Source organism: Balaenoptera musculus, chromosome 17, assembly GCF_009873245.2.
Source record: "Balaenoptera musculus isolate JJ_BM4_2016_0621 chromosome 17, mBalMus1.pri.v3, whole genome shotgun sequence".
NCBI lineage: Eukaryota > Metazoa > Chordata > Mammalia > Artiodactyla > Balaenopteridae > Balaenoptera > Balaenoptera musculus.
Window position 1 is genome coordinate 1827518 of NC_045801.1, and position 22289 is coordinate 1849806.

The window sequence follows — 22289 nt, forward strand, 5'->3', positions numbered from 1 at the left end:
TTTGATTACGAGCCTGTGGCTTCACTGAGTTGGAATTGGGGGACTTCTCATCCAGAGAGCATTTAATTCTGCTCTTCCGGCCGCCAGGGCCGCTACGGTGTTGTAACCACATCTGTGGAGTCTGGCCTCCCTTCCTGCAGGAGGTTGGCAGCGTGGCCCCTGGGTGGTCCCCACTGCCGGCTGCTGGACGTCTCAGCCCTGCTTCCTGCTTCTCCTGCCCAACTCTCTGGGGTTGCTTTCTGAAGGAGGGAGTTCCTGGGAGACCTCCCCCTCAGATGGGACTCAAAGAGTGCCCCTCCCAGGGTCCTGCAGTGGGAGGGGTCCCAGGAGCGCCAGGTCAGCCCAGCGCTGTGGGCTTCCTCGCTGAGCTTGGGTCTGGAGGGTCTGACCTGCACTGGACACTGATTCCTCCAGGGCCCACAGCAGGGCGAGCTGGCACGGGCCCTGCCCAGGCCAGGAATCGGGGGGTGAAAACCGCTGTGGAAGCTGCAGGGCCCCCTCCTGGGAGGTGGGGAGAAGGGGTGACACTCTGCTTAGGGGAATCAGATGCATCCCTGTCCCTCCCATGGGGACACCTCCCCACAGACTTCGGTGTTCCCAAGGTGGGTCCTTTTTGCCTGAACCCAAAGGAAAGACTCCCCAAAAGTGTGCTTCTGTCAAGAGCAGGCTGGGGGTGGGGTCTCCCGGTCAGCACTGCCTGACATGGTGGGCCCGGGGGAGGAGGGTGACCCCCCTGTGTCCCTGCTCCTCTCCTTGTCTGGGGACGGGGGTAGCTTGTGGTCCCTTGTCTGTGCTGCTGCTGCCGCCGATGTTGAGGAGGAGGCGGCCAGGGAGGCGGAGTCTCACCGAGACAAATGCTTCTCATTTCCTGGTTGTTCAGCCCCAGGCTCTGGGCTCAGCACTCACGAGGTCTCTTAATCCTCCCAGCAGCCTGGGCAGTGGCCGCGCTCAGCCCCATTTGGGAAGAGGAGACTGAGGCTCAGTGTTCGAGGACCGGCCAAGGTCACTGAGCTAGGAAGTGGTACGGTTGGGTTCACATTCAGGGGCTCTCCACCAGCAGACCTGTGCCCACACAGGAGAGTGGAACCCTGGGGGCCTCCCTGGAGGAGGTGCTAGGGGCTGCAGGTTCACAGCCTGCCCTGCGCATCTCTCCCTCGGCTCACATCTTTGGGTTCTCAGGGGCAGGGAGTCCCAAGGGCAGGGTCAGGCTGTGGGGTTTCTGAGAATTCACACTTGGCACAGGGACTGGACGGGGACCAGCCATGCAGGGCATGCTTCTGGGGACAGGGGCGGGGGGCGTGACAACCTCTGGGCGCTGCAGGCAGGGGAGGGTTCTGTTGCAGGCTGGGGTGGAGCGGGGAAAGGGGGTCCTGGGAGGAGCTGGCAGGCGTGCGGGGGCAGCCCACGGGCAGAGCGGGAGTGTGAGGCCCTCTCTCCGTCCTCGCGTCCCCCTGCTGGACGGTGGTGAGCTGCTGGCTGGGGTCCACGGCTCCTCACCCAGTGCGGGCTCTCGGCTGGTGGGAGCGGATGGAGTGGGAGGCAGAGGGAACAGAACTGCCGGGCGTGGTGGTGCCGGGTGGTGACCTAGGGGCCCGGGGAAGCCGTGCGTAGAGGGCCCCGGGGTCTGGGGAGCCTGTGCGCGCCCCATGCAGCCGGGAAGAGGTGGGGGTACCAGAGGCCAGAGTCCTGGTGCCTGAAAGAGACAAAGAGGCTCCTTCTCCTGGAGAAACCGCGGGCGGAGGTGGGGCGTAACACGTCATTAGGTAAAATAGATGGGCTTCCTTGGACGGGGCAGGCACGCTGCCGCCCTTGGTGAGAACCCTGGAGGCCCAGGCAAGTGGGGCAGGGCAGGAGGGAGGGGGAGGAGCAAACAGAGGTTTGTCTCTAACAGACCCGCCCTCCACCCCCGCTCTGACACTCGCTCTAAGTAGGACGTATTGAAAAGCTGCCAGGTACGGGCGTGGAGGCTGCAGCCCAGCACGGAGGAGCCCGAGGGCAGCCTTGGCATGCGCGCTGCCCGAGGCAAGCGGCTGCTCCCCCCAGGGCGCAGAGTCTCCTGCTCCTGCCCGGCGTGGACCGGTGGGGTCCCTGGGGCTTCAGCACGGGAGCAGCTATACCCAGGGTGATCCCCTAGAGTCTGGGGGCTGTTTACTAACAAGCATGAGAGCGCGCATGTCCACAGCATGAAGTCACCAGGGACCATTGCGTCCCCTCCTTTGATTCCACGAGACCCGTTCATTATCGCGTTTTGTAGATGAGAAAACTGCGGCTCAGAGGGGCCAGGCCGCCCAGCTAGTGCGAGGTGGCAGAGACCGGAGACCCGCCCGTTCTCAGGGAACCACCCTCGTGCCGGGCCCTTTTAGATGGAGCAGCTTGTGTAAGGCCTGTGGATTCCTTGTGTGGGATTGGTCACCAACGCAGCCCACAAAAATACGAGCCCCTACCACGTGCCAGCTGCTGTTCCCAGGGCTCAGTGAACGATAGTGACAAAAACCCTGCCCTGATGGAGCTGACGCTGCCGTGACCGGAACCAGACATGACCAGGAGCAAAGGAGACATCCAGCTCGGCTCCCGGGGGAACCGGCGGAGAGATGAGTCGGGGAGGGGTGGCCAGTGCGTGGAGGTGCCCTCTTAGATAGGATGGGCAGCAAGGGATAGCTGACATGGTGACAGATGGGCAGAGACCTGCGGGAGGTGGGGTGGGTCGCGTGATATTTGGGGACGAGCACCCAGGCGGAGGGATAGTGCGTGTGGAGGCCCCTACCCCGCTCAGCCCATGCCAGCGCTGCCCCCTCGTTCCAGGGACACCAAGTGTCCCCTGCCTCAGGACCTTGGCACGTGCTGCCCTCCTGCCTGGACCGTGCTCGGAGATTGGGGAGAGGTAATTTGGTGGGATTTCTCATGCCTGATGTGTCCAGAAGGTCACCTGACACGGGGAGGGTGCCCAGGGGAGGCTCAGTGCAGAAACGAGGGAATGGGGGTCAGGGCTGAGGGCCAGGGGCTGTGACCTCTTTGGGGCGTGAGTTTCAGCCCGGATGCTGCCACCCCACAGGTTCCTCCTCCTGCCTCTCCTGTGGGCCTCCCGGTGGGTGGGGTGGAGGGACGTCTGGAGGAGCGGGAACTTTGTTACAGAAGCTCATTGCAGCCAAAACACAAAACCAAAAATCAAACAGAAAGTTCCCCATAACCCCACCTGCAAAGGAAAGACTGCTGACAACATAACAATCGTGACGCTTCCAGTGATCGGATCGTCACGCACACACGTGTGCGCATGTATTACACAGACGGGAGTTGCCGGTGGGGAGGCTGCCCTCGCCTTTCACTCCTCGGGCCCCCCCCCGGGCCCAGGAGGCTCTGCTGTTGGCTGTGCCCCGCCTGACCGACCAGCGCCTGATTGGCGGGCGGCCTCCGGAGCACCTCCGGTTCACCCTTGCTGCGGGGACCGTGTGGCCGTGAGTGCCCATCACTTCCTGTGTAGCCCCCGCTGGCACTGCTGGGCCGGGGAGCCTATGTGGAGCCTTCTAGCTGTTACTGAGTGCCCTTGAACCTGGAGGAGGTCCCGCCAGTGGGCCCCGCCCCCAGTGTGGCAGGAAGAGCCCGGCCCAGACCGCTGGCTTGGTTCAACCGCCTTTGCATCTCAGCCGAGCTGACCGGCAGCGTGGCCGCCACCGGCAGGAGGACACAGCCTGGGCTTAACTCACCAGCAAGACCTTCTGTTTGAGCTGCTGACTAGTAGGGAGCCCACTTTGGGTCGGGCATGTGGCAGATACTGTGCCCCTGGGCACCCCCGAGGGCGGTCACCGGGCCCATTTTACAGCCAGTGCCTGGGGTCCGGCTCCCGGCCCTCCTCTGTCCCCACCGGCAACACTGCCCAGGGTGGGGTGCCAGGTCTGGCCCAGCCACGCCCTGCAACCAGAAGTCATGGTCGGGGAGGGGAGGGTAGACCAGCTCGCCTGTCCCAATCAAGGAGCGGGGCAGGCATGGGGTGGGGCTCTGGCCCCGGGGGGTACTGGACCCAGCCTTCTGGTCAGGACTTGAGCCAGCTGGAGAGTGGACAAGGACAGTTCAGGCCCTGGAGGGACAGGCCTGCGGCCCGTGCAGGACCTGGCTCGGCCTAGGGGGCCTCAGCTTCCCGACGGAGCGGCAGACAAGCCGAGAGCTCTCAGCCGCCCTCGGGCTCCAGCCCCGGGGTGGGTGCCCCCGAGGCCCTGTCTTAGGACACAGAATCCCTAAATCAAGTCATAATTCTGAAATTTTCCCCCAGTCGAATGTGCCCATTTCAATAATTACAGCATTTGTAATCCACTTAGAAAACATGGTATTTTTGAGGCTAACACTTAAGAAACAATCCGTTCCACACCCATCCATCCAAATGGCTCCGATTTTGAATAATTCTTTTGAAATGGAGTCTAAATATATACAAATAGATGTTTCTGAAATGTCATGTATTCTGAATACATTTGTATGAGAAGCGGCTTCTGAGGAAGCGGGTGGGAGCCCAACAGCTTCTGAGGAGGGGACGAGGGTGCCCAAGGGTCAGAGGGAAGGGGCTGGTGGGGAGAGGGGCCAAGACAGGACACAGGGACCACGTGGCCCCGGGAGTCCCCCTCGCTGGGAGCCCCTGGGCGAGTCACCGCCCTTCTCTGGGCTTCCTGCTCCCCGGGGCCTCAGGGACCAGCCCCCAGGGTCCCTGCAGATGGTGGCAGCGGGGGCGGGGTAGGGAGCAGAGCGGGTGCTGGTCCCACTGAGTCCCAAGCTGGCACTTGATGCTCAAATGCCCTCACCCCTCCCACCCCGCCCCTCCCTCCGTCCTCCCCCACGGAGCCCCTAGCTGCTGGAGACAGGGGATTCCAGGGCCCGAGCCCATCTGGCCCACTCGTCACGGCACAGCGAGTCCAGAAGGGCCCAGAGGGCTGGCCTGATGGCTCAGCACATGTTGGGCCTCCGGCCTCCAGCCCTGGGCCCTGGAAGAGGCTCGCGCTTCAGTGAGCACCTACTGTATGCGGGCCCTGCTGGCCTGGGACACCCGTGACGGGGGTGCCCTTGAACTGGGGGCTGAAGGGACAGAGAAATGAGCCGTGCCGGGTCCAGGAGGGGCATCCGCCTTCAGAGAACCCATGGGGAGGGGTGTCACTGTCCCCAGTTGTCACGTGAGGAAACTGGGGCTCAGAGAGGGGAGCTGACTGCCCGAAACAGCTCAGAGGGGCTGGTGTGACAGAGGAGCCAGGCGCAGGCCCGTCTCTGGGGGGCGATGGGTAAGAAGAGGGGGCGGGGAGGGGGGCTGCCAGGACAGGCTGAGGTCCTGCCACGGGTGTGGGTGAGTTGCTTCCCCTCTGGTGTGTCTGGGGGGCGCGTGGGCCCGTGCAGCGTGCACTGTGCAGCCATGGCCGTCACTAGGTCACTCCCTGCCTGCCGTAGCCACGACCTTGCTATGGCCGAGGAGCCTTAGAGCAGTTGGCCGAGGGCAGTCCAGGCCCTTCTCCCCGGGCTCCCAGTGCCGCCGGGCGACCAGCGGGGCCAGAGGGGGCAGGGAGGGGGCGGAGCGCCGGGCCTGCACGTCCCACCCCAGAGCTGCTCCGGGGCCTCCGCACCCCACTCCCCCCAGGCCCCTCCCCGGCGCAGGGCTGGGGGGCTGCGGCCTCTCCTTCGGCCACTCCACTGGCGCCATCTTGGGGTGCAGCAGGCGGGTGTAGGGGGCGGGCCTGGAGGGGCTGGGGGCCTGGAGGGCCCTCTCACACCCACCACCCAGGCCCCTCCCCTGGGGACCGTCCCGGGGGGCTCTGCCGGCACTGCTTTCCTGGCTCTCCCAGGACTGTGTTACTTGTTGGAAGTTTCCTTCTGTGCCCTGCACTGACTCTTTCTTTGAGTTTCTGTGTTTGTTTTGTTTTCTGTCCTTTGCAATGGGTACCCTGCAACATCTGGGGTCCCTGATGTCTGCGTGTACTTAGGGCTGGGGCGCTAACATGCTGGCTGGAAGAGGCTTCGAGAAGTGTGAGCCGTTGTGAGCTTTACTGGGGTGGCGGCTTCCCTGGGCCGGCTGGGCCTTTGGAGAAAGCTCTCCCTGCGGGGCTCAGGGCCGGCGCTGCTGACTCTACCCCGAGCCCTGCTCTGACCCCCAGCTTCTGCTCCCCTCACTGGGCCTGGGGTCCCAGAGAATTCCTCCAGAGATCAGCCCTTGTCCCCGGGGGCAGGGAGGAGCCTGGGGGTGGGTCTGGGCACTTTAAGCCGGCGTCCTCCTGCCCTCCCCTGCCTCAGAGGCCCTGCTTGTCCGGTATTCTGGGAGCCAGGGTCCTGCTTCTCACTGTGGCCGTGCCCCTGCAGGCCCCGGGGGTCACCTCCTTGCCCTGCTCAGCCAGGATCACCTCCAACAACCTCCAGCCCCTGTGCCTCGCACTTGCTGTCTTTGCCGCGGTGCACACCCTGGACCCTCATTTTAGGGGAAGGGGGAGCAGGCAGAGGGCAGCACGTGGGGGAGCGCATTGGACTGACCAGCCAGCGTCCACCCTTCCTCACTGTGGACACGAGCCTGTGGGGGCCTGAGGGCCGTGTCTGCCGAGCCCCTCCCCGGACCCCTTGGCTGGGATGGCTGGTTCGCTCCTCTTGGTCATCTTGCTTCCACTAAGTCCTGCTTGAGCTAAGGGCAGCAATCCTCCTGAGGGTCATGGTCACCTTCAGCAGGTGTAGAGGGAAGGAGGCAAGTTTGGTGAAGAGGGAAGCAGGGCCAGGGACCCCGGAGACAGCTCCCGTTGCAGCCAGGGAGCACCTGGGAGGCCATCCTGGAGGCGGTGATGCTGGAGTTGGGTTTTAAAGAGTGAGGAGGAGTTCTCTGAGTGAAGAGCTGCAGAGGCAGAGGGAGGGACATGTGGGAAGGCCCTGCAGGGCTGGGACGTGCCGAGCAAGCCCCCTTTCCAAACCATCACGTAGCCACCCCTTCTCACAGCGGGAGTGGGCCAGGCCAGGCCAGGCCAGGCCAGGGGGAGGCCGCAGCCTCACTGAAGTGGCGGGAAGCCAGCCGGCGTCCGGTGCTGGGGCTGGGAAGGTGCAGCTCTTCCCAGCCAGGGAATTAATTCAACAATTACTGCACCAGGACTGCTTCTGACCCCATGCAGCTGACACTAATTGGGCCCCAATCAAGAGCGTAATCCAGGTTAATTGGCTCCCCACCGCCAGCCCCCATCAGCCTCCTTCAGTGTGGATCTGCCGCTTAAGAGCGATTAATCAGCTGATGGCTGACAGCTGGGGCACCCGGAGTGTGGGGAGCGAGGCGGGAGGCAGGCAGGAGACCCCCTCCTGGCTGGGGAGGCAAGGCTGAGGCCCCCCTACTGGCTTCACCCGCTCTGTCCCCACGGTGTCCTCTCCTGCTCTTTCCCTCTGTGTGGTCCCTGAGCAGCTTTGTCCCCACACCCCTACTGAGGGGCTGTGGGCGAGCTGCACTTCCCAAGCCTCAGTGTTTGCGCCTGTGAAATGGGTGCACTCGGGCCCCTCGCAGGGCTGTCCTGAGGGTGGTGGTCAGTGTGTAGCGCCCAGCACCTCTCCACGGGGACTGAGGTGGGCAGCCCCCAGGGCGGGGCTGCTCTGTGTCTCGGGAGCCTCTGCGTGGAGCCTGTTCCCCGGGGCCCTCGTGATGGTCCTGTGGGAGCAGGACCTGGGCAGAGGGCTGGGGGACTCTGGGCCATCCACCAGCATGGCTCCCAGACAGTGACCTGTGGTCCTTGCTGCCTGGACACGCCCAGCGCAGGTGCTCACCGCCTCCGGAGGCGTCCGCAGCCCTGACAGCATCCTTGGTGAGGCCACCTCCTCCACTGTAGGACGTGGTGGCCTTGATGGACCCTCAGCCCTACTGGTCTCTGGGCCCTCGCGTCCTGCACCCAGCTCCTGGGAGGTCAGAAACAGGGCCCGAGGGCACCCAGGGCAGCGAGGGCATTGGATGAGCAGGGCTGAGGTGGAGCCGCAGCTGTGCTATCGTGGGGGGCACCCAGGGCTGGCCTGGACGAGGCCCGGGACTCCGCTGGACCCATGAGCTCTTTGTCAGAGGGGCCCTGGCACCCAGGGGAATCGCTGCTCCCCAGGGTCAGCGGAGGAGATGGACCAGGGCCTGGTCTGTTAGTCAGCTCAGGCTGCTGTGACCGACACCACAGACTGGGTGGCTGAAATGGTGGACATTTATTGTCTCACGGTTCTGGAGGCCAGAAGTCCAAGATCTAGGTGTCGGCATGGCTGGCTGCCTTTTCTTTTGTCTTCTTTTTTTAATTTTTATTTTATATTGGAATATAGTTGATGAACAATGTTGTGTTAATTTCAAGTGTACAGCAGTGATTCAGTTATACATCTACATGTATCTATTCTTTTTCAAATTCTTTTCCCATTTAGGTTATTACAGAATATTGAGCAGAGTTCCCTGTGCTATACAGTACGTCCTTGTTGGTAATCTATTTTAAATATAGCAGTGCATACATGTCAATCCTAAACTCCCAATCTATCCCTCCCCTCCACCCTTCCCCCTTGTAACTAGAAGTTCATTCTCTACATCTGTGAGTCTGTTTCTGTTTTGTAAATAAGTTTGTATCTTTTTAAAATTTTTTATTGTTTAAAAAAAAATTATTTATTTATTTTTGGCTGTGTTGGGTCTTCGTTGCTGCGCGAGGGCTTTCTTTAGCTGCAGTGAGCGGGGGCCACTCTTCGTGTGGTGCGCGGGCTTCTCATTGTGGTGGCTTCTCTTGTTGCAGAGCACAGGCTCTAGGCACGGGGGCTTTTGTAGTTGTGGCATGTGGGCTCAGTAGTTGTGGCTCACGGGATCTAGAGCGCAGGCTCAGTAGTTGTGGTGTACTGGCTTAGTTGCTCCGCGGCATGTGGGACCTTCCTGGACCAGGACTCAAACCCATGTCCCCTGCATTGGCAGGGGGATTCTTAACCACTGCGCCACCAGGGAAGCCCCATTTTTTTTAGATTCCATATATAAGCGATATCATATGATGTTGTCTTTCTCTGTCTGACTTACTTCACTTAGTATGATAATCTCCAGGTCTATCCATGTTGCTGCAAAATGGCATTATTTCATTCTTCTTAGTGGCTGAGTAATATTCCATTGTATATATATATAAGACATCTTCTTTATTCATTCATCTGTCAATGGGCATTTAGGTTGCTTCCATGTCTTGGCTGTTGTAAACAGAGGAAAACATAGGCAGAACACTCTTTGACATAAATCGAAGCAATATCTTTTTCCATCCGTCTCCTAGAGTAATAGAAATAAAAACAAAAATAAACAAATGGGATCTAATTAAACTCAAAAGCTTTTGCACAGCAAAGGAAGCCATAAACAAAACAAAAAGACAACCCTCAGAATGGGAGAAAATATTTGCAAGTCATGTAACCGACAAGGGATTAAACTCCAAAATTTACAAACAGCTCATGCGACTCAATATCAAAAAAATGAACAACCCAATCAAAAAATGGGCAGAAGACCTAAATAGACATTTCTCCAAAGAAGACATACAGTTGGCCAAGAGGCACATGAAAAATGCTCAACATCACTAATTATTAGAGAAATGCAAATCAAAACTACAATGAGGTACCACCTCCCACTGGTCAGAGTGACCATCATCAAAAAATCTACAAACAATAAATCCTGGAGAGGGTGTGGAGAAAAGGGAACCCTCTTGCACTGTTGGTGGGAATGTAAATTGATACAGCCACTATGAAGAACAGTATGGAGATTCCTTAAAAAAACTAAAAATAGGGCTACCATATGATCTTACAGTCCCACTCCTGGGCATATATCTGGAGTAAAACGTGGTTCGAGATGATACGTGCACCCCTATGTTCATTGCAGCTCTGTTCAGAGTAGCCAAGACACGGCTGGCTGCTTCTGAGGCTGTGAGGGAGACTCTGCCCCTCCTGGGCTTGTGGACGGCCGTCCGCGTGTTCACAGAGTGTTCTCCCCGTGAAGCTGTGTGCAAATTTCCCCTTCTTACAAGGACGCCGGTCAGATGACCTCTCTTTAACTCAATGGCCTCTGTAAAGGCCCCATCTCCCAATAAGGTCCCATTCTGAGGTCCTGGGTTTAAGACTTCAGCATGTCTTTTTGGGGAACACAGTTCAGCCTGTAACAATGGACGTCCCAGGTCTGTGGCCTGGTGTCCTCCACAGCAGGGGGCCAGGGTGGAGCCCAGTGTGGGGTCATGAGAGCTTGATGTGGACGAGGGTGCCCCCCACCAGCCTGGAGAGTAGGGGTTTATGGGGTCCGAGGCCCCGACCGTCCATCCAGCAGCCCCTGCCCAGGTCCCTGGGCCCCTCCCGCCTTTATAAATGGCCCGAGCTCCATGCAAATGAGCCGTGCCCACTCTAGCGCCTTGAGGGCCTTTCCAGACCCTCTCCCTTATCAGGCGCAGCGACATGAACAGGACAACACATCCTGCCCCCTTAGGAAGCCTCCTCCACGCTTTCCTGCAGGGTCACGGATGTGGTCAATACCCTTTCATCGGGAGCTGGAAAGGTCAGCCCCTCGGTCGAGGTGGTATTCAGGGCGGCCGCCTGCTCCCCAGAGCTCGGGGAGGGGCTCCCGTCTCACTGGTTGCTCCTGGGGGAGCGAGATGTGGCCTCCAGCTGAGGGACCTGGGCTGCCCCCTACCCCCCACCCCGCTGCTGGCCCTGAGCTGGGAGGAGGCCCGCAGCTCCGGGCAGCCCAGCCCCGCAGGAGCTGGGTCCTCTGCACAGGAGCTCCCTCCCGGTGGGCGAGGCTGCAGGTGCGGGGGCTGAGCAGAGGCTGGGGGCTCTGCCCTGTGCCAGGAGGGGACCGGGGGCGCAGAGCAGAGCGCAGCATCAAAGCCTGCCTCTGCCTCTGCCATATGTCTCCGCCCAAGCATCTGGTGGCCCCTGGGCCCCGCCTGTCATTGCCTGCCCGCCTCTTCCCCTTGAAGTCGGTGGAGAGGCCCCACGTGGTTTGCTGGGGGGAAGAGGAGGCACGGGAAGGGGCTGGGCTTGGTGGAGGCTGGGTGTGGGCTCAGAGGGCCCTGGGACGTCACGCGCCTCCCCCCTTCCCCTCAGGTGACCTCTCCCGCTTCTCTTGGGGTCACTCTCCCTCCAGCCAGGTCCCTCGGCTGCTGCGGCTCCCAGCTTCCCTGCCTCCCCTCCCCTCCTCTGTTCAACCCGGTGGGCGTGGGGTGGGGCGCGGAGGGTGGACGAGGGGGGACCAGGGAGGGACAGGCCTAGTGCAGATCACACCCAAGCAGGCGCTCGGCCGCTGTCCAGTGTGAGGCCAGCTTGAGGGTCCCCGGAAGGTTGATCTGGGCCGGGCTGGGCAGGCACAGGCCCACCCCCTGCTCCCCCCCAACCCCGGCAGGTGGTGAGCACTCAGCCAGTGCTGGCCGTGTCACTGGGCTCTGCCTGCACCGCACCGGTGGGAGAGCCGAGTGCGACCACCCGGAGGCTGAGAGGCCAGTGATGTGCCCCAGGTCACGTGGTCAGGCTGCGACACGAGGACGGGGTTGGAAGCCCGCCCTGCCTGACCCCGCGGCTGTGTTCCTCACGGGCACCCAGATTCCCGCAGATGTCCCCGTCGGTCCTCGCTGGGGGCCTGGGTGTGCTGGGGGGCTGAGTACCCTGAGGGCGCACCTTGCTGGACTGCGTCGGCCCTTCTGTGAGGGGTGTGGAGTGCCACGCACAGGATCTGCGGCCGGGCGCCGGGCTCGAACCCTGCTTGCCGTTCATGAGCTGGAGGCTCTCTGAGCCATCGCCTCATCTGCAGACGTGTGCCGACAGGACCCGCCTGCCAGCGCCGGGCGAGGGTCTGAGTCCACGCAACCCGAGTAGGGCACGGGGCTCATCACAGGGTTTCGGGAAGGAGTGGCTGTTCTGCCGCACGGGGACCGAGGGCATGGGTGCTGTCCAGGGTCCTGCAGGGCCCCCGGCTCGGAGCACCTTTCCCTCTGAGCCCTCTCCCTGCCAGGAGGGCTGTGGGTTTCTGGCCTCCTGCCCACCCCAAGCTGTGCGCTCCCTGAGGGCTGTGTCTGATTCACTCTGGCCCCTCCCAGCCCCTCCCAGCTGGCATGTCTGTGCAGCAGTGTGACTTGTGACAGTAGCTGGGAAGAGGGGCAGAGAGGCCTGAACCTCAGATCTGCCCCACACCATCTGTGAAGACTGGAGCAGGTCACTTAACCTCTCTGAGACCAGCATCCTGGCCCAGAACACAGCGACAATACTTGTTCCCAGGCCTGGGAGGCAGGGCTGTTCTGATGAGGGCTGGTCTTCAGGCTGGTGTGTGGGTCCCTCCCAAAATGGAAAGACACCAAGGCAGCTGAGATGGGGGCCAGTCATCCATCCCATGCCCAGCAGATCTGAGACACCTCCCTAGACCCAGTCCTCACCCCAAAACTCATTGTTTTGGGAGGACACCGACCTCCCCAACCAGAGTTCAGTCCCACCTACTCCAGGAACTGCCCCCCACTACCCTGTCCCTGCTAGTCTCTTCCCTTCCCCACAGCTGAGTAGATGCTCCACTGTCAACCCCTACTCTAGAGCCTAGAGCCCCCTTGAGAAAGTGGGTGGATAGAAGGGCGAATGGATGGATGGAGGGATGGATGGATGTATGGATTGGCGAGTAGGTGGGTGAATGAGTGAGTGGAATAATGAATGGATGAAAGAATGACCAGCCTCAACATCCACCTAATGACTCAGATGAGCTGCCTGGGGACTCATTCTTGACCTATTTCACTTCTCTCCAATATCCCGTCACAGCCAGATTCTAAGGATTCCCCTCCTGGTCTTGCCTCTGTCCCCTCTGATCTCCCGTTTCTGCACTAGGCCCCTGTCCTTCCAGGGATCGGTCTTCCTGTTTCTCCTCCCCTTTCCTATCCATCCTCCTATTTTCTTCCTAAGTGGCCTCTTCACTAACTCTCTAGAACATGTCACTCCCCTGCTTACAATTCCTCACTGTGCTATCTCAGGGGTGCTGTCCAAACCTCGCTGTGATCTACGGGCCTGTCCTACCCATCTCCCTTCCCCTTCCCCATCCCACGGACACTTGGTGACCTACCAGATTATTTTAAGCTCTCGCTTTTCTACCCAGGCTCTCCCTTGGTCCCTTACCTCCCACCTCCTGGCCTGTCTGGGGAGTCACACCCCCTCCGCCCAGGACCTAGATGAGGCATCACTTTCTTCATGAAGCCTCCCAACCCTCCCTAATGAGTTTCCCAGCCCAGATCTGTGTGTCTTCTCATCCATGAGGCCTTCTGGTGGGCCCAGAAGTTGTTAACTTTATAATAACCACGACAGTGTACAGGAATAAGGAGAGTATCTGGTGAGGACTTCATGTCTGGTATTTGCCAGCCCCCAGGCTATGTACTTTCCCTGCATCATCTTCATTAAGGTTTCAAGTGTCCCTGTGGAGCCCATGACATCATCCTATGCTTTCAGGAGAATCCAAGGTCCCAAGAAGGGATGAGGCTAAGATCCTGGCTCGAGGACGGCAAACCAGGAGCCGCCCCCAGGCCTGGCTGCCTCTGGAGCTGCGGGAATCCCACTGGCCTTCCTGCCTCCTTCCCTGCGGGCCTGGCTCCAGGGCCAGCCCAGGGCAGATCTTGAATGAATATGTGCCAGCTCAGGGCAGAGCCCCTTGCAAGGGGCAGGTTCTGCATGGGCCCTGCCCCCGGGTGGGCCCAGCCCCCTGCAAGTCACAGGCCCACTGTCCCCCAGGATGGGAGGTGGTGGGCGGGGGCAAGACACGACAACGACTCTCTCTCTCCCGCAGCTGCAGAGACGCAAGGTCAAGTGCTACCTCCTGTTGGCGGGAGTCACCATCCTGCTGGTCCTCATCCTCATCGTCGCCACCTCCGTCCGAAAGTGATGCCACTGTGGTGAGTGCCCTACCTGCCCCCACACCGTCCATCTGTCCTCCTCTTACCCATCCACCCATCCTTGATAAGTCCATTCATCCATCCATCCACCCATCTACCCATTTTTGATCCATCTTTCCATCCATCCGTCCATCCGTCCACCCATCCATTTATCCATCCGTTCATCCTCCTCTGTGTCAGGCACAGGCTGGGCCTTGGTGACCACTGGTGAACAAGGCAGAGGGGAGCCCTGTGTTCCTGGGACTCACAGCCTTGGGGCAGGCTCTCCTGAAGCTCCCCTCTGTGTAGGCACTGACTTCCAGAAGGTCATGGCTGGCAAGTCCCCTGGGGCAGTCGTGAGCAGAGCGTGTTGGGTCGTGCGGTGGGCCTGTGCTGGGAGTCCGGGGAAGCGGCAGGGAGCGGCCCCTTGTGGGGAGAGTCGTCAGGGAGCTTCACGGCCTCCTGGGGAAGAGGGGGTGCTGAGACCTGGATGGGATGGGGTGGGGGTCCTCCAGGGCACGGGCTCTGGGCAGGACCCGGAGCAGGCTGGTCTGGGACAGAACATGTGCGGTGCCCTGATGGACCGCCGGAGCCCCGCAGCGTGTTGAGCGGGTGTCTGGGTTACCTGCTGCCGTGTAACCAATTAGCTTAAAATTCAGGGCCTAAAGCAGCAACAGACGTGCACTATTGCAGTTTATGTGGGTCAGGAGTTGGGCGGTGGCTCAGCTGGGCGGTTCTGCTCAGGGTCTCTCTGGAAGTGCAGACGGATGCCGGCCGGGCTGCGTCATCTGAGGGCCCGACAGGGACTGGAGGGTCTGGTTCTAAGCTCCCCCAGAGTGAGGGCTCCTGGAGAGGCAGGCAGAGGCCACCCTCGTTCTGCTGCTCAAACAGGGTCGGTGCCACTTGCTGCGATGGGCCCCTGAGTCCAGGGGGCTGACCGTGGGCATCTGGGAGGCTGGCTTCCATGCCCAGGCCACCTGCTCATGCACTGGCCCTTTAGGAGGACACTTCCGGCTTCAGGGAGGGGGCAGAGGAGGGTCAGGTGCCTTGGGGCGCCGGCCTTCATCTTGTCCAGTGTGCCTCCTCTGTGCATCCAGATATCCAGAACCTGGGCCCAGCTCTGGGCATCCGGGTATGCAGCGCCTGGGCCCAGCTCTGGGCATCAGGGTATCCAGCGCCTGGGCCCAGCTCTGGGCATCCGGGTATGCAGCGCCTGGGCCCAGCTCTGGGCATCCGGGTATGCAGCGCCTGGGCCCAGCTCTGGGCATCCGGGTATGCAGCGCCTGGGCCCAGCTCTGGGCATCCGGGTATGCAGCGCCTGGGCCCAGCTCTGGGCATCAGGGTATGCAGCGCCTGGGCCCAGCTCTGGGCATCCGGGTATGCAGCGCCTGGGCCCAGCTCTGGGCATCCGGGTATGCAGCGCCTGGGCCCAGCTCTGGGGCATCCGGGTATGCAGCGCCTGGGCCCAGCTCTGGGCATCCGGGTATCCAGCGCCTGGGCCCAGCTCTGGGCATCCGGGTATCCAGCGCCTGGGCCCAGCTCTGGGCATCCGGGTATGCAGCGCCTGGGCCCAGCTCTGGGCATCCGGGTATGCAGCGCCTGGGCCCAGCTCTGGGCATCCGGGTATGCCGCGCCTGGGCCCAGCTCTGGGGCATCCGGGTATGCAGCGCCTGGGCCCAGCCCTGGGGCATCCGGGTATGCAGCGCCTGGGCCCAGCTCTGGGCATCCGGGTATCCAGCGCCTGGGCCCAGCTCTGGGCATCCGGGTATCCAGCGCCTGGGCCCAGCTCTGGGCATCCGGGTATGCAGCGCCTGGGCCCAGCTCTGGGCATCCGGGTATCCAGCGCCTGGGCCCGGCTCTGGGCATCCGGGTATCCAGCGCCTGGGCCCGGCTCTGGGCATCTGGGTATCCAGTGTCTGGGCCCGGCTCTGGGGCATCCAAGTATGCAGTGCCTGGGCCCAGCTCTGGGGCATGGCAGGAGCCAGGCGAGGGTCTTGGGGAAGAGCAGGCAAACCACTGAGCTCCGTGGCCACCCTTGGGTGTACCCGTCCCCGTCCCCTGTGATCCCCACCATAGCCTGTGACGGCATCTGGGGTGGGGGTCAGAAGGCGAGGGGCTGCAGCCCCACGGAAGTCACTGCAGTCGGGAGCCCTCGCAGAGGGCATGCCACACAGCCAGCCGAACTCCCTGAGCCCTGGGACTCCTGGATTTCAGACTTCTCCTAGAAGGGGCCCCTGTCATGAAAGAAGCCGCCCTGGTGAGGCTGAGATGCAAAGTCGGGGTGCGGAGCCCCGCTGCCATGCTGTCCAGAGCCCTGTCCTCGCTGGGCTGCTTCTGATTAGATGACACTGTCCCCAAGGTGGGGCTGGGGCGCCGCCAGGAGGCCGAGGAGCCAGCTTCTGGTCTGCGCTGAACTTCAGAAGGTGGAGCCTGGGGAAGGGAGACTCCCATTTACTGTCAGCCTACTGTGAGTGGGCATTGCCCACCCATGACCTTGATGGGTCCTCCCCACCTCCTGAGATGGGCAGGATCCCTGGGGCCCTGGATTCAGAAGGTCTTGGATCTCCCCAAAGGCATGCGGCACGTGACCCAGGTGTTACGTGGTCCCCCACGTGTCCCTGGTCAGCTTGTCCACCCTCTGCTTCAGGACTTCTGGACATGAACGTAAAGCAGGACACATGGAGGTTCTGCTGCTGAAGTCTTGGCCCTGCAAAGAGAACTCCTGGTGCTTAGAGCTTCTTGGGGGTGGGAGCGGGCAGGATCGCGGGTAGGACTTAGGTGTGCCTGCTGTGGTGCCTGGCGTCTGGGTGAGGTTCCGTGGCTCTCCTGTGCGGGATTGACTGTCGTCTTACCCCGAGCCCAGGCGGCCCCCAGCCAGGGCCCAGGAGCCGTGACATGTCCCCCGGCTCCTCCTGCCAGGTCTCCAAGGCAGGTGCACTTTAGCCCAATGAGTGAGCTAAGTGGGTACAGAGGCTGCAGGGGCTCTGGGTGTGGGGGCCTGGGAGGAACCCTGTCACAGAGGGTGTCACCGGGGCCTCCCTCCTCGACCGAGTCCTCCAAACAGGTGGGTTCCCATCTGCCCAAGCACGGCTGTGTGCAGACACGCAGATGCATCTCTGCCACGCCCCCCGGCCACCCATCCCCACGTCCCAGCCTGCGCTGACCAGGCCGTGCAAGGAGCCCAAAACCAGCCATCGTGGGAGCAACAGTGACCATGGTAACGGCAACGACCACTGTACTGGGTTGATCTGTGTCCCCCCAGACGAACCCCCAGGACCCCAGAATGTGAGTGTATTTGGAACAGTCTTTGCAGATGTCATTAGTTAAGATGAGGTCAGACTGGAATAGGTTGGGTGCTGAATCAAATGACTGGTGTCCTTGTCAGAAGGGGAGGGACAGAGACATGGGAGGAGGCCACGTGGAGACAGAGGCAGAGACTCTAGAGATGAGGCCACAGCCAGGGAACACGAGGCGCCACCAGAGCTGGGAGAGGCAGGAGGGACCCTCCCCCGGAGCCTCAGAGGGACCATGGCCCTGCTGGCACCTTGATTTTGGGTTCTGGCCTCCAGAGCTGGGGCGGTCATTTGTGACGGCAGCCCCAGGGCACTGGTAGAGCTCCGTGTGTGTGATGCCTGAGGGGGACACGCGTGTTACTCGGGTTGTCCTTGTCATGGCCTGCGGGATGGGCGTCGTCAGCACTGTCCTGCAGGGGAGACTGAGGCCCACGGTCGTACGCAGGGCGTGTGGCATCCCAGCCCGGGCTCCCCCATGCGTGAGGGGCTGTGATGACTGGGTCTCCGTGTGCTCCTGTGCCCTGGGGTGGGGACACCTTCCAGCGCTGTGGGTGAAGCGGGGGGAGGGGCTGGCCGGTCTGCCTGGGCTTCCCGATTTCTCCAGCTGCCTCTCCTCTCCTTCAGATCCACAGCCCCCTCGCCCTCCTTTCCTCCGAGGTTAGGGATCCGTAGCGGCCACGCAGCCCTCCGCTTTCTGCTCCGGCCCACCCTCCGCTGCACAATCAGATCTGACTGCACCCCAGGGCAGGGCAGCTCTGTACCCTGAACCCCTTGCGGTGCGAGAGGGACCCCAAGGAGGCGTTCTTGGGCCAGGGCCGCACGGCCAGCTCATGTAGACCCGTGGGGACAGCTGATCCCCCTCCAGTGAGTCCCCTGGCCGGAGCGGCTGGGCTGCCAGCCATGGCCCCATCCCCGGGGAGACAGAAGACGAGGCTGAGGCCCAGGCCACACGGCCAGCCAGTAGCCACTTATGTGGCCCATGGGCACAGAGGGCAAGAGGGGTCTCCAGCTCCTAGCAGCTCAGAGCCCGGCAGGACAAGCCAGGAGTTCCTGCTCCTACAGCCAGACCCCAGGCTGTCTGGGTGGGGGTCTGTGTGCGTGGGGGTCTCTGGGCACCGTGGGACCAGGGGAGCCCTGAGCCCACATAGGGGCACCTCAACTGTGGAGTGTCCGCCGAGCTGGAAGAGATCCTGTCCGGACAACCCCGGGCTCTCTGTGACCACTGACCAGCCACTGGGCCAGGCGGCAGGGGCGCCTGTGGGACCTGGAGGCCCACCCGCTCTGGGCCCGGTTTCCACAGAGCAATGGGGCTGCAGCGTCTGCCTCTTTCCCTGCTGCCGAGTTGCTCTGAGGACAAAGGCGGAAAATGGCTAAATATAAACAGCACTTTGAGGAAGGGAAAGGCTCTATTCAAATGCAGGGGGTTGTTATTTCTGCAGAGAAAAGCAGTCCCTGAGGGAGGGGCTCAGGCTCCCTGTGCCTACGGGCCTCGCACGTGCCTGTTGCTGTGCGTCCGGGGAGGCCGTGCCCTCCAGGGAGCTCCAAGGGGAGGTGCAGCCCCACCTCACATCCCCACCCACCCGCACTATCCAGGCCGCGCCCGAGCACCCCTGCCCGGCTCTCAGGGCTGTGACCCCGCCGGGGCCCAGCTCTTCCCAGCTGCCGAGGTTTGCAAGCCCACTTCTGCCTGGTCCTCACAGAGGCCTGAGGGGCAGGTCAGGACAGGGAGCTCAGCAGAGTGACGAAGGATGGCGCCCAGCAGCCTTGCTCACCCGGGGTCCCTGCACTCAATGTACAGCCAGCATGAAGGCTCATCTGGGACCAGGGTCGGGGCTCAGAGTGGGACCAGGGTCAGGGCTCAGTGTGTGACCAGGGTCGGGGCTCAGTGTGTGACCAGGGTCGGGGCTCAGTGTGTGACCAGGGTCGGGGCTCAGTGTGTGACCAGGGTCAGGGCTCAGAGTGGAACCAGGGTCGGGGCTCAGTGTGTGACCAGGGTCGGGGCTCAGTGTGTGACCAGGATCAGGGCTCAGAGTGGGACCAGGGTCAGGGCTCAGAGTGTGACCAGGGTGTAGACCGAGTCTGTGGTCAGGGTTGGGCTTCCTCAGCCCTGGTGAGCATCTGGGCCAGCACAGCAGCGGAAGCCAGCGTGCCCATCCTGATGAAGCCCAGCTCCTGGCTCAGCTCCTGATTGCTCTATGGACCCCCCTTCCCAATTAGGAAAGGGCAGCTGTCTCCAGAAGCACCACCAGGCCTGGTCGCTTTGTGCGGCTCCTGTAGATGAAGGTTTGGGGTCAGGCTCGGCTTTCGGGGACTCGGTTCCTGGTCAGAAAGACGATGTTATGGTGACTCTGAGTGCCCGGCACTGCCCAGGACACTGCCATGTCCCCGGCTGCCATTCCTCAGGGGTGTGAGGGCAGCGGGGCCAGGCTGCGGGGGAGCCGGGTCACCTGTACACTGGTGCAGCTGGCCAGCAGCAGGATTGCCCAGGTCTCGGCCGTGGCTCCTGCAGGGAAGGAGCTGGGGGCACCTGTAGAAGGAGGCGAGTCCTTGGGATCTGAGGGGCGTCCCCACTCCTCTGTCCTCCTGGACGCCCACGATTGCAGCACCTGCGCCCTCAGGACCTCTTTCCACGTGGAGCTTCATTCACCACGGACCTGTCTGTGTGTCTCTGTGGGACGTGAGCTCTCTGGGTCCCCAGGCCTGGTTCAGGACGTGGGGAGGGGGTGGGGGAGGGAGCAGGGGGCCCAGGGCAAGTGGGGCTGTCCTTGGTGGCTCCCTGCTAGAGTCGCAGGGCTGGGCCTCAGCAAATAGAAAATTACAGTGTCTGGGCAACAATCAATGAAGCATTTTTCATGGGCACAAAAATTTAAGAGGCTCAATAGAGGCTCATAGCAAGTCGAGTTTTTAATGTTTTCTGAAAGCCGTGAAATATCGACTTCAAAGCCATTGATTTCCACTTGGGAAGCAAGTGGTGGGATCTTCATCTCCAGGCTTCTCTGTGCATGTGTGCGTCTGCAGCTCTGTGTGTGTGTGTGTGTGTGTGCATCTGCGTGTATGTGTCTGCGTGTGTGTCTGTGTGCATGTGTCTGCATGTGCGTCTGCCTGTGTGTGCACATGTGTGAGGTCAGGAGGGAGGGACAGAACCCCCTCTTGAGCTGCCCGCTCCCCCTCCCCAGGGGCTGCAGTGTTAGGACCCGAGCGTGTCATCCGGGCGGGGCAGGAGACGGCTGTGTTCTATGCGTGCATTTTGCGTGTATTTTACGTGTATTCATCGGGCGCTCGGTAGGAGTTTACACCAGAGGACCTCACTTAATCCTCACCACGGCCCCATGAAGGAGGTGCTGGTATGTCCCCATTTTCCAGATGAGAAAACTGACATGGAGAGAGATGAAGGGACTCACCCAGAAGGGGGCAGTGTAGAGGGGTGACCCTTCTTGGGTTGGGACTGCCAGGGGAACGCTGCCAAGCAGGCTGAGTGGCCGCCCAAGGCCACACAGCGGGACTGTGGTGCCAGGTCCCAGCTGGGTCTGTGTGACCCGGAGGTCTGGCGGGGCGGGGTCTGCGCACAGTCTACGTGGCCTGGGCGGTCAGTGGCGCCGTTACTGGGCTGTGCTCGTGCAGGCGGCTCAGATGGCTGCTCGATGCTGAGCCTGTCCAAGGGGCCTGGTCACCTGGGATCTGGTGACTTTGGGCAGCCCCGCCTGTCCTGCCCCAGCCTGTAGGCATGCCTGCCGGGGGTGCCGGGAGGCTCCCTGAAGGTCGTGTGGCTCCCTAGGGGTTTACACATGGAAGCCTCCCTCTGGGGTGCAGCACCCGCCTCCCAGAGCCCCGGGTCAGTGGGCAGATGGGCAGAGACCGGTGAGCCAGGCTGGGGGCAGAGGGGGGAGTGGAAGGGGCCTGTGGCCTTCATCACGGCCCCGATCTGAGCCTTGGCCGCCTCGCCTAGGAAATGGGGCCATCAGCGCTGCCTTTGGAGTCCCCGTGGCATCGGTGACGAAGGCCTGCCGGGCGCCTGGCCCACAGCAGCCCTGCCCTCCGCGACGGGGCTGTCTCCTCACCGCCGCCATCGCTATCACAGTGGTATTACTGTTACCACGAACCTGCCCTCGTGTATGGAGACGAGGCACGGCTGGCTTTTTCTCTCTGAGGTACCCGCGTGGCGCTTCGCCAGCAGGCCCGTGGCGTGTCCTCCCTGGCACCTCGGGCAGGACACGCAGGCACAGCTGCGAGCAGCCCAGAGGCCAGTGAGGCGCCTGTCTGATGCGGGAAGCACCCGGGCCCCGCCCGGTCGGCCCCAGGCGGAAGTCAGACCCAGCACCGCTTGGAGCAGCTCGCAGCCGGGGCAGAGGCAGGCCCTTGAGGTGCTGAACTGCCAGGAGCAGAGTGGAAGCCGGGAGAGGGGCAGCTCTGCCGGGAGGGCTTCCTTGAGGAGGCGGTTCTGGAGCGAGGCGGGTAGGGGCTCCCCCGTCAGGCAAGGAGGTCCCCCGGGCCGAGGGCAGGGCCCAGGCAAAGGCACAGTGTCACCGTGGGTGGAGCGCTGAGGCAAGAGCCAGGCCCGGCTGGATTGTGTGGCCACGTTCCGGAGGCTTCCTGGGGCCACTTGTCAGGAGCGGCGAGCGCTCCCAGCGGGCGCCCCTTCCCTTTGCGTGTGGTTGCCCCAGCCCCGGGCACTCCCCCCATGGCTGGGCAGATGGCAACTTGAGGGGCCCCCCGACCCAGCCGGCCCGTAGGAATTGGGCTGCACCAGGAAAAAGGTGGAAAAAAATAAAAGCGTGAAAATGCTGGCGGCCAGCACAGAAGGCAGCTTGCCCGTGTGAGAAGCTTGGAAGAGGCTGGTGGACGCGGTGGTGTTTGCCAGTGGCTGGGAGACGGGGCGGGCATGGAGCCTTACAAGACCCAGCCTGGAATGGCAGAGGGAACAGCTGCCCCAGGTCCCCAAGGGGCCACAGCGGTTGGGTCGGCCAGCTCCCTGCTGCAGACCTGTGGAGGGGGTGGGAGCCTGGAGCTGGTGGGGCGGCTCTGGAGTCCGATGACCCGGGTGGAGCCCCCTTCGCGGCACTGCGGAGGCCGTGCGTGGAGCCCCGATTCCTCCCCAGTGGGCATGGGACACTAAGACCTATTGGGGTGTTTGGAAGGCTTGGGTGAGGCCACAGGTGCCCTGTGC

General features: G+C 62.1%; 1 protein-coding gene across 1 annotated transcript in view; it reads left to right on the forward strand.

Moving 5' to 3' along the window:
• Positions 1 to 22289, forward strand: part of TSNARE1 (t-SNARE domain containing 1) — a 131599-nt gene that overhangs the window by 104024 nt on the left and 5286 nt on the right. Inside the window, 1 exon segment of the mRNA XM_036830978.1 lies at positions 13748 to 13853. Coding sequence (XP_036686873.1) covers positions 13748 to 13843 — 96 coding nt within the window. The 3' untranslated portion in view covers positions 13844 to 13853.